The sequence below is a fragment of the Aquarana catesbeiana genome, linkage group LG04 (assembly GCF_042186555.1).
Source record: "Aquarana catesbeiana isolate 2022-GZ linkage group LG04, ASM4218655v1, whole genome shotgun sequence".
NCBI classification, from domain to species: domain Eukaryota; kingdom Metazoa; phylum Chordata; class Amphibia; order Anura; family Ranidae; genus Aquarana; species Aquarana catesbeiana.
The window spans coordinates 326,863,809-326,875,956 of NC_133327.1; the positions used below are offsets into that span (position 1 = coordinate 326,863,809).

Genomic DNA, 12,148 nt, shown 5'->3' on the forward strand with positions numbered 1-12,148 from the left:
AAAAAAGTCACTTTCCCACAACTTGTGTCAAAATATAAAATATTCCATGGACTCAATATGCCTCTCAGCAAATAGCTTGGGGTGTCTACTTTCCAAAATGGGGTCATTTTGGGGGGTTTTGTGCCACCTGGGCATTCCATGGCCTCCGAAACTGTGATAGGTAGTGAGGAGTAAAATCAAAAATTTACACCCTTAGAAATCCTGAAGGTGGTGATTGGTTTTCGGGGCCCCGTACGCGGCTAGGCTCCCAAAAAGTCCCACACATGTGGTATCTCCATACTCAGGAGAAGCAGCTGAATGTATTTTGGGGTGCAATTCCACATAGGCCCATGGCCTGTGTGAGCAATATATCATTTAGTGACAACTTTTTGTAAATATTTTTTTTTTTTTTGTCATTATTCAATCACTTGGGACAAAAAAAATAAATATTCAATGGGTTCAACATGCCTCTCAGCAATTTCCTTGGGGTGTCTACTTTCCAAAATGGGGTCACTTGGGGGGGTTTTGTACTGCCCTGCCATTTTAGCACCTCAAGAAATGACATAGGCAGTCATAAACTAAAAGCTGTGTAAATTACAGAAAATGTACCCTAGTTTGTAGACGCTATAACTTTTGCGTAAACCAATAAATATACGCTTATTGACATTTTTTTTACCAAAGACATGTGGCCGAATACATTTTGGCCTAAATGTATGACTAAAATTTAGTTTATTGGATTTTTTTTATAACAAAAAGTAGAAAATATCATTTTTTTTCAAAATTTTCGGTCTTTTTCCGTTTATAGCGCAAAAAATAAAAACCGCAGAGGTGATCAAATACCATCAAAAGAAAGCTCTATTTGTGGGAAGAAAAGGACGCAAATTTCGTTTGGGTACAGCATTGCATGACCACGCAATTAGCAGTTAAAGCGACGCAGTGCCAAATTGGAAAAAGACCTCTGGTCCTTAGGCAGCATAATGGTCCGGGGCTCAAGTGGTTAAAATCAGGGGCAATCAAAGGGTTAACCGCATGGACACAGTGATTAGCAGATGCACTAGATCTGAGTGTCCATCTCTGACAGCATGGCAATCTGCTTGTTTAGACCGGCGTTCTGTCTCTGCGGGAGGCAATCGTGGGTGTCCGCCAGGCCCGCTGATTGGTTCCCCCTGTGGCCAATCAGTGCGGGATCACAGCTCCCCCCAGTGGCACAAAATCGACGTGATTTTGCGCAATAGAGCCACCTTGCCACAGTATATGTACGGGAAGGCGGTCAGGAAGTGGTTAAAGCAGAACTACACTGCATCAAAGCACCACAAACCAATTATGCAATTTAATTCATTTTTAATATTCAGAGCATACTCCCCCATTCATCCATGTTTCTATGCTTTATTTTGTTGCGAAATCACTTTTAAAACACTCCCCAGCATTTCTGGTTGGCCATCTTGAGTAAGGGCAGATGATTCATGTAGCATTTACTTCTGGAATCCATCTGACCTTAGCTCATTCATGCAGAAAGGAGGGTGTTCTTGGCTAAGAGAACCCCTCCTCTCCTCCTGAAGACTCCTGGGATTTATGACATAATTTCCCTAGGCCTAGAAACCAGGACTAAAGTAATGAAAAAAAGTTTAAATCTTAAAAATTACAAATATTATATACTTTCCCTTCTCTACTAATGCTAGCAGCATAAGGATTAAAAATATTCACTACTAATTGAGTAAAGATCTGCTTTAAACGGTTTATTTCACCCCTCTAACCTCCACTTTTGCTAGACCACTTGGTCTGTTTAGGGAATTTGATAAGTAACAGACTTACAGGCTGGCTCAAAATAAAGGAAAGAAAGATTAAAAAAAAAGAAAAGTAATGCAGCCACCACATCTGAGAATTGATAATCTGTTTAAATTTTGTTCTTGGGTTTAATACCACTTTAGGTCATGCGAAGCAGATAAAAATATAATCTTGGCTTCCTGCTTTGGAGACAAATTTTAGCTCATGTTTTTGAAGACGCCCATATTATTCATTTCAATATATTTTACTGGTTTTATCTTTGCAAAGTGGCAAACAACCCATTGAGAAGAATTGAGATCCACAATCACAGGTTACAGCAATTGCCCAAACAATACATTGTAAAAAAAGTACAGAAAAGACATCTTTTTTTTCACAAGAAAACAGAAAAGACATCTTAAAGCCATAGCACATATGTCAACGGGCATGAAGGGTATAAAAGATAGACAACATTGTAGCTTGAATTGTAGAACCTGGAGTGGTTATTAAGGTGGCGTCGGCTTAGGACCAGCCAATGGTCAGTATCAGAAAAGGGAATGGGGGGAATAGCAGAAAAAGAGGGGAGGCTAGATAGAAACAAGAAAAGCTGTAGCTCCAGGATAAGATGGAGGAGAGACTGGGAAAAGAAAGCGGGGTAGGGCAAGAGGCAGGACGCAGAGTATTCCCAATCACAAACTTAATCTTCTGATAGACAAGTGCCATACCAAAAGTGCAGGATGTGGTATGTGATCCACAGGTTTCAGATATTGAGCAATTTGGCATTGATATTAAGATTTCTGGTCAATGGTTTGCTTATGAAGAAAGAAGTTGCTCATGTTATTATGAGAATGTTACTGAAAATTAAAGAGATTACAGATTAAGATAACGTAAACGTCCACATGCCTTGTATTTATACATTATTGAACATTTGTTCAGGAAGAAAAAATATTTATTCTCCTGCTTTGTATATGTATTATAAAGCATAAATGAGCCCAGGCACCATTTGCCACTGGAGGAGCATATATTCAATCCGTCTTTATCATATACTCATAGCAAATCTTTACAAACAGGGCAGAAAAGGCTCTAAATTGATCATGAATTCTTAGCTTTAGACATACAGTGCATTCATAAAGTATTCAGACCCCCTTCACTTTTTTTCAATTTTGTTATGTTGATATGCCTGTTGCTAGATGTTTAACAATTTATTTTTTTTCTCATTAATCTACACTCCGTACCCCATGAAGACAAAGTGAAAACGCAATTTTAAAAATGTTTGCAAATGTATGAAAAAGGAAAAACTGAAATATCACATTGGCATAAATATTTAGAGCCTTTGCAATAACACTTTTATAAAGTGAATGTTAAGTGAAAATATGTTGCGCTTCAATTAACCTTTCAATCAATGCTTAGATTCCGTGTTAAAAATTAATAACTCATAGTTATGGTAAAAATAAATAAAAGTGAAAGAGGGGTTTAAACAAATTGAGAGAGAGCGTATACTGGGTAATGTAGCCAATATTAGCAATCATGTAGCCTCATAATCACCAGTATGTACTACAGCAGTGGGATAACCCACAGATCCCCACCTTCAAATACACAATGAGTAAACCAATGTGGCTGTTCTATATATAAAGTCCAATTCAATACCAAAACAAGTCCGTTTTAAAACTTCTTTTCACTTTAGGGTGTTTGAAAAGGTGTTTTGATAGCCGCTCTCACATGCAGAAAGATGCATGCAATAAATCAAAGATAAGCATCATTGCGCAATGAACGAAATAACTCAGGGCAAAAAATCATCAGGAATTTCACTCACATGAACCTGGATAGTTTGTGCATCAAGAAAACAATCAGCCGCTTGGAGAACAGTGATTCCTCACACCGCTACTATTGAGCTGATGACCAGCCTCAATAGTGTACGTCACTGACTCCTCCTACGCATTGCGTCACCCGACACGTGACTTTTTAAAGGATGGTCATGTGACGCTCGAGTCTCCATTTTTAAGCCAGTATCCGCGTCAGTTACTATGGTGACAGCGGTATATCATTGGATCATCATGTTGTTTTTGCACAATACGTTTGCTGATCATATTACAATGTAGACCATTTGAGATGTGTACTCTCTCGCCCAGGGGTTTGAATATTGATTTTGATTTAAATTGTTTCATATCAGATTATTAATTAGTACTAGTTGTATCCCTTGTGGTTTAAAAAAAAAATTGTTTTAAATTTTAATTTACAGTGACATGGTGACAGCGGTATATCATTGGATCATCATGTTGCGCAACATGTTTTCACTTAACATTCACTTATAGGTGCCTGAACACTTTTTAATGCTTGCAGTTTAAATTATTTGGTTTTCTTTCAGTCACATACTCATAAATATCCATTTCAGCGCTTTAGTATTATTTTTATTTTTAACACTTATAAAGTGTTTTTTTTAGCAGCAGCTTATGGTTGCCAACATCCCTTAAATATATATAACAATGGGAAAACCCTCATAGATGAGGCTTTAACGACAACACAAGCCGATGCAGTAATTTATCTTGTAATACCATATAGTATACTAAAAAATACAAAACTTTTTATATAGCAAACAAGTCAGAATAAAAGCATTATATATAGAATATGTACAGGCTATTCCTATATCTTCCCTATGTTACAACATAGTAAGTGCATAGTGTTCCCACAAATTATGGATCACCAATTGGACAGACCCAAGTGGTGGACATGCAATGCGTTTTGAGCGTGTTTTTTCTTATTTTTCTTCAGGGGTATACAAAAACCAAATGGTGGTCTATGTTCTATAATAGAAACATACCATTAGATACATTGTACATAGGTACATCATAAAGGTATAATTTATCGTATTTACACAAAGGTGGTTGTTACCTGTGGCAGTATAGTTTTAAAGTGTAAGTTCACCTTTACAGGAAAATCTGTAAGGTGAATTTACACTGGTCCCCCCCACCCTGTTCCAGCTGACCTGGACCGCTTCAATCTCTGGTTCCAAGCCCTGGTATATCAGCATCAGTAGCCGGGGCTTAGAAATCCTCTCTATCCTCACATCTTTTACATAGCTGACAGGACAGGCTATGCGGCTGATGATTGGTCGGCGCTGACCAATTAGAATGCTCCATGTTTTGCATGTTTTGGACATTCAGCTGAGAGGATTTCTAAGCCCCGGACACCTGCCGTGGATATACCAGGGCTAAGAACCAGAGATTACCGTGATCCAGGTCAGTGGGACCGGGGGGGGGGGGGGGGACGAGGAGGGGGATCTGTGTAAGTTCACCTTTACAGAGTTTTCTGTAAAGGTGAACTCACCCTTTTAATGTTATACCAGAATATCCACAATTAAGAACCATATAACATCATGAAACACATTCTCAAATAACCACGGGGGGGGGCAGTGAAGACCGGCCACTAGTCTGTGAACCACCGAGGTCGCTGGGAAGTCACACAATCTACACCAGCTCTAAAAGCAACAAAAGGCAGGATCAAAAAATAAAGTACTTTTGCTCATGTTATTTAGAAGAGAGATGGGAGATATAGCCTGATAGTCGTAAACTTATACAGTATGTGTACAGTGCCTTGAAAAGTATTCATACCCCTTAACTTTTTCCACATTTTGTCATGTTAAAACCAGAAACGTAAATGTATTTTATTGGAATTTTAAGTGATAGATCAACACAAAGTGGCACATAATTGTGAAGTGGAAGGAAATTTTTTTTTTTCAGTATCTGAAAAGTATGGCGTGCATTTGTATTCAGCCCCCCCCCAGTCAATACTTTGTAGAACCATCTTTCACTGCAAGTCTTTTTGGGTATGTCTCAACCAGCTTTACTCTAGAGTGACATTTTTGCCCATTCTTTGTAAAATAGCTCAAGCTCTGTCAGATTGGATGGAAAGCATCTGTGAACAGCAATTTTCAAGTCTTGCCACAGATTCTCAATTGGATTTAGGTCTGAACTTTGACTGGGCCGTTCTAACACATGAATATGCTTTGATCTAAACCATTCCATTGTAGCTCTGGCTCTATGTTTTAGGGCGTTGTCCTGCTGGAAGGTGAACCTCTGCCCCAGTCCTAAGTCTTTTGCAGACTCTAACAGATTTTCTTCTAAGATTGCCCCTAATTGGCTCCATCCATCTTCTTCTTATCAACTCTGACTAGCCTCCTGTCCCTGCTGAAGAAAAGCATCCCCACAACATGATGCTGCCACCAACAAGTTTCATGGTGGGAATGGTGTGTTCAGGGCGATGTGCAGTGTTAGCTTTCCACCATTCATAGGGTTTTGCTTTTAGGCCAATATGTCTGACCAGAGCACCTTCTTCCACATGTTTGCTGTGTCTCCCACATGGCTTCTCGCAAACTGCAATCGGGATTTATAATGGGCTTTCTTTCAACAATGGCTTCCTTCTTGCCACTCTTCCACATTTGTGGAGTGCACGACTAATAGTTCTCCTGTGGATAGATTCTCCCACCTGAGCTGTGGATCTCTGCAGCTCCTCCAGAGTTACCATGGGCCTCCTGGCTGCTTCTCTGATTAATGCTTTCCTCGCCCAGCCTGTCAGTTTAGGTGGATGGCCATGTCTTGGTAGGTTTGAAATTGTACCATACTCTTTCCATTTTCGGATGATGGATTAAACAGTGATATGTTCAAAACTTGGGATATTTTTTATAACCTAACCCTGCTTTAAACATCTCCACAACTTTATCCCTGACCTGTCTGGTGTGTTCCTTGGCCTTCATGATGCTGTTTGTTTACTAAGGTTCCCTAACAAACCTTTGAGGGCTTCACAGCACAGCTGTATCATACTGAGATTAAATTACACACAGGTGGACTATGTTTACAAATTAGGTGACTTTTGAAGGCAGTTGGTTCCACTAAATTTTAGTTAGAGGTATCAGAATAAAGAGGGCTGAATACAAATGCACACCACAGTTTTCAGATATTTGTAAACAAAATTGAAAACCATTTATCATTTTCCTTTTACTTCACAAGTATGTGCCACTTTGTGTTGGTCTATCACATAAAATCCCAATAAAATACATTTACTCTTTTGGTTGTAACATGACAAAATGTGGACATATTCAAGGAGTATGAATACATTTTAAGGCACTGTATAAGCATGCTTATGGTCAACTCATGAACTGATTGGCTCATTGTACTTCTTCCCCTCAGGAGGCTGATAGGTAAAATCCAGGTACTTATACTCTTGCATTTATTTAAAACAAGGTTTATAAAAGAGGAAAAATTTGGGACTTTGAGTGAAACATGTGGGAACACATATCTCCATCCCTATATTGTAGCAAAGAGGGGGGATTTTTGGGACTTTGAATGAGGTGGGTGGGAGTGGCTAAATAAGTTGGTTTTGAAAAGGATACCCTTATTGTCAAAAAGCATCACAGCATAACATAGAGGCAATGAATAAATATACAATCACATGTTAAAAAAACATGTATGGTGAAAACAGTAATATAGCATGGCAGGCCCATAGTATGGTAAATGGTAAGATCTACCATGTGGAAACAAAATAAGATCACAGAAATTTAGTACATACAGTATATTGAAATCAATACATCTACAGAATAGGTGCATCCAGTAGGACCAACGCGTTTCGTGTATATAAAATTACACTCTTCAGGGGCAGGTGCACTTGGGTCTACAACAAAACATGAATAAATAAATATGTACCATGGTTGAAACCATATGTGGGAGAAGTATATACATATAGGGAGAGACGTGTAAACTCATCCCTATGGATTCTTACAAGCCTGTAGAGTCTGAGTCTGCAGAGAGAGCTGCCAGAGGTATCATTCCCGGAAGCTGAGGTCGGAACCCAGCATTGAAAAGGCTGGGTGCATACCGTGATCCCAACAAAGATGAAAAACACATAACCAAATGATGGTAGGTGTGAGTCCAAATTCTAGAAATGAATTACAATAGTTGCATTGTAAATACGTGTTATAGTGTACCACTAATGAAATATAATATAATAGAAACCCAACACCACAAATCCAGATAAAGGATATGATTGTGATTATAATGAAGAGGGGACTATAGCCTCAGTAAGGATGTGGGTTAAAAAACCATCATGAAAGGAAATGGGGGGGGGGGGGGGGGGAGTGTGAAAAATGACAACTAAATACTAAAGGGGCATAGGTATCAAAAAGGTGAGCAGATAATTACCTGATGTAGTGGTAAAAAAATATTTTTGTATGTAGTCCATGGAAGTGCAGTGAGAGACAGGACGTGCTGCCTGGTGGAAAGGCTGACAGTGAATGGGAACACTATATGTGCACAGAGTAATCAGCGGGCTCCTCCCAGCATCACACAGGTGCAACAATTCGGAAAGGGAGCATACCTGCCAGAGGGGCGACCGCTGCTTATCCAGCTAGGCATATTCCCATCCATGTGTTAACGTTGATGGGAAAGAAACAAACACCAGTGCCAGGATGCCAGCTGACATCATGCGCATGGTGTGGAGGTGTGGCACCGATGCCAGGAGGGACCAGCCCGCCCAGTCCCCGCAACAGCAAATGCTGATGAGGGGGAAAAGGGGGTCGCTCTCACTTGAATTGCAACTCCCAGGAGGTGACAACAAAACACAACCCCACAGATCCGTATCATAGCAGACTGAACAGGCTCCACCGGGGGGGGGGTTGTCATGCATAGACTTTGAACAGGATGTGTCAAAGAAGCCTTTATATGGATTTGTGGTGTTGGGTTACAATTATATTTCATCAGTGGTACACTATAACACGTATTTACAACGCACCTATTGTAATTAATTTCTAGAATTTGAACCCACACCTACCACCATTTGGCTATGTGTTTTTCATCTTTGGGATCATGGTATGCGCCCAGTATTTCAATGCCGGATTCTGACCTCAGCTCCCAGGAATGATACCTCTGGCAGCTCTCCCTGTCTGGATGCAAAGACTCAGAGTCTACAGGCTTGTAAGTATCCATAGGGATGAGTTTACACTTCTCTCCCTATATGTATATACTTCTCACACATATGGTTTCAACCATGGTACATATTTATTTATTCATGTTTTGTTGTAGACCCAAGTGCACCTGCCCCTGAAGAGTGTAATTTTATATACATGAAACGCGTCCATGCACCTACTCTGTAGATGATCTATTGATTTCAATATACTGTAGGTACTAGATTTCTGTGATCTTATTTTGTTTCCACATGGAAGATATTACCATTTACCATACTGTGGGCATGCAATGCTGTATTACTGTTTTCACCATACATGGTTTTTAACATGTGATTGCATATTTACTCATTGCATTTATGTTATGCTGCGATGCTTTTTGACAATAAGTATCCTTTTATCCTCTTAAAAGCCGTTATATTTAAAACAAAAACACATTTAATGATGCATTAATGATTACAGACTGCATTAATTTGTGTCTTCTATATCTGACTAGTGTTCAGCATTAAAGCTGCATGACAGCTAGGCAAGTAGCATTTTCAAAGGGTGTAGTCAGTATAGGAGCCAATATATTTTTCTCATGACCTATTTCTTTTAATAGGTTTCATGACCATCTTAGAAATATATAGGGCGTAGCAGTGTTGGACTAGTGCTTTTCTGTCTCTCAGGTTTTACATTTTTTTTGTTCTTTTGTCTTTATAGGCTAGAAATGTCAGAAAACAGTGTAAATGCTAGCAGAACATCTCATAAACAACCATCAAACTCAGAATACACATGGGAATATGAGTATTATGAATATGCACCAGTCTCATTTGAAGGTCTAAAGGCACACAAATGTGAGTATTTGGAATATACTTGATATTGATTTTGCATTACAGTTTTGATGATATTCATTTTTCTGAAAAGTGCCTTTGGTAAATATAGAAATACTGTATACACAATTAGAGATGAACTAATAATGGAAAATCCACTCCATTGAGCTCCACTAGATACTTAAGCAAATATGTTTGCGCACCCCACCCCCCAAATATTAGCAGCCCAACACAGTAGGAATGAGAGCTGGAATACCCACAGCAAGAGGACTGTGACTGGGCCCCTGGCATGCTGTGCAAGCCTGTATACTCTTCAAAAGTAGGTGCATGCCTAAAGATAGGGGTCATAACATAAAGCCCCCCTCACATCATCCTGCTGATGAACAAATAACTCCTCTGCAACAACAAAATGTAGAAAAAAAAGTAAGTGTGAATTGATAAAGGCCTTACCCACTCACCAAATTTACAGAAGACACATTGAGGCTACAAAAAAATCAAAATGTCTTTCTCCTTTTCACCAATTTATCCATCTACCCTGTCACACACCAGGCCTCTTCTAGGTAAAAAAAAAACTCCTTGAGGATTCAGTTTTTAAAAAATATCATTAATACGCTCCCGCTGCTCCAGGCAGGTTCAATCCTCAATGCCGTGGGGTGCTAACCTAGTCATGACTGTTGTAGGTCCATGTATAAAAAATCGTGATTGCTTCCCTCCCCTGTACGCTTCTGTGCTGCTTTTATTCATTGTGTTTCAATAAAAGTAATTTCAACTTTTTCACGTTGAGTGTGCAGCCATCCCGATTTTTTTTTTTTTTTTCTACATGGATATAAAGAATATTATTGTAGTTACTGGCTGTTAGTTAATTGGTTAATTTATTAACAGAAATCTTGAAAGTTACAGTACATGGAAAACAATGTGGTTGTGCCCTTACATGGGCTGTGATTTGTGTATACCAAACTAAGCCTAAATCTGGAATGTGATCAAAAATGGAAGAGCTTTCAGTGAACAACACATAACTAGAATTACCTCAGCTAACTTCTCGATTTGTTTTTCATCAAATTAAAGAGAAGAATTCAGATAAAAGGGGTTTACACAAAATAACCTCTGCTGCAAAGCCCCAAGTCAGGGTAATAGTGGGTTACCCCATGAAATTAATCATGTTTTACATGTTTATAGCAGCTTGAAACGCCTTCTCCATCTATGATCCATCCATGATGCGCTAGCCATCATATGATTTGTCATAGAGTTTCCATTACATCAGATAATGTACCAGATAGGGCTGCAACTAACGATTATTTTCATAATCGATTAGTTGGCCGATTATTGTTTCGATTAATCGGTTAATAACCTTAAAAAGAAATGTGGTGTATAATTTAGTTAATATGTAAAGTTTAAAAAAAGGCAATTAATTCCTAAATATCTTTATACGCAGGGGTAAATATAAATAACCAACTATATGGTTAGGGAGTAAAATCTTTAATCCTCTCTGAGAATAACAGACAGAAGAGATATACTCTATATACTATTAGAGGTTGAATCTGGTAAATATCAGACTCAGATCACATTTTTTTATTTAAAGAAAAAAAAAATTCTAGCCTGTTTTGCAGATTTTCAAACAGAACTGTAATATTACATGCTTTTCTGCAGCTTCTCCATTGAAGTATATTGAACCAAAAAAACACCGTTTTGCATTGAAAAAGATCCCTGACCCTTTCCAAATGCACAGCAGCTGAAAAAAGTACAGATGTGAATGTTAAATGAACTGTAGTGCATTTCTGCAAAAAGCACCAAAAAGCACATGGGTGGGAACCAGGCCTAAGACATTTAGTAACATAATGGAGTTAAAAAAAAATTAAAAAATAGCCCTTCGTTTTTTTACTGTGCAACAGTGAAAGTAATATTTACAGTAGAGATTATTTGCTCTTTTTGTACTACGTAGGGCTAATTTTAGCTTTTTTAACCCCATTATGTTACTGGCCGATTAATCGATTATGAAAATAGTATTCGATTCATTTCATAATCGATTAGTTGTCGATTAATCGATTAGTTGTTTCAGCCCTAGTACCAGAGTTGCAGTAATGTTCCTGTATACAAGAAGCTATTTTTTTAAATAATTATTACAGGAACTGTAGATAGTAGTAGTACCAGAAAGGCAAAGGAAATACAGTTCTGTACTGATATACTTTTATATACCTGTTTTTTGACAAGACATTGTAACCTGTTGTGACATGTTTGTCACTAGTTTTCTAAAAGGTGCCTGTATTACTTTCACACATTTTGCAATCAGCAGCACATCACAAGAATCTCCTATTCCACCCACTGAGAGTAATGATGAGAGGGATGTGAGTGGCACTGGAAAAAATCCAGCACTTTAAATTATGTATTTTCTGAGAATGAAAAACCTTAGTAGAGAGAAGTGTATTATTGAGATATGCTTCTTAAATCTTTGCATTCTACTGCAACGTTATATGCTGTAAAGTCACATTTTGTAGAACATTTATTTGTTTGAGAAAAAGATGCATTTTAGTTACAGTATCTCACAAACATGAGTACACCTCTCAGATTTTTGTAAATATTTTGTAAATATTTTATTATATCTTTTCATGTGAAGAAATGACACTTTGCTACAATGTATATTAGTGAGTGT

General features: G+C 38.3%; 1 protein-coding gene across 2 annotated transcripts in view; it reads left to right on the forward strand.

Moving 5' to 3' along the window:
- MRAP2 (melanocortin 2 receptor accessory protein 2) overlaps nucleotides 1-12,148 on the forward strand; it is a 118,969-nt gene that overhangs the window by 39,096 nt on the left and 67,725 nt on the right. For both annotated transcript variants that reach the window (XM_073629119.1, XM_073629120.1), the window contains exon 2: nucleotides 9,392-9,525. In XM_073629119.1, the coding sequence (XP_073485220.1) occupies nucleotides 9,392-9,525 (134 nt within the window). The remainder of the gene's footprint in view (nucleotides 1-9,391; nucleotides 9,526-12,148) is intronic.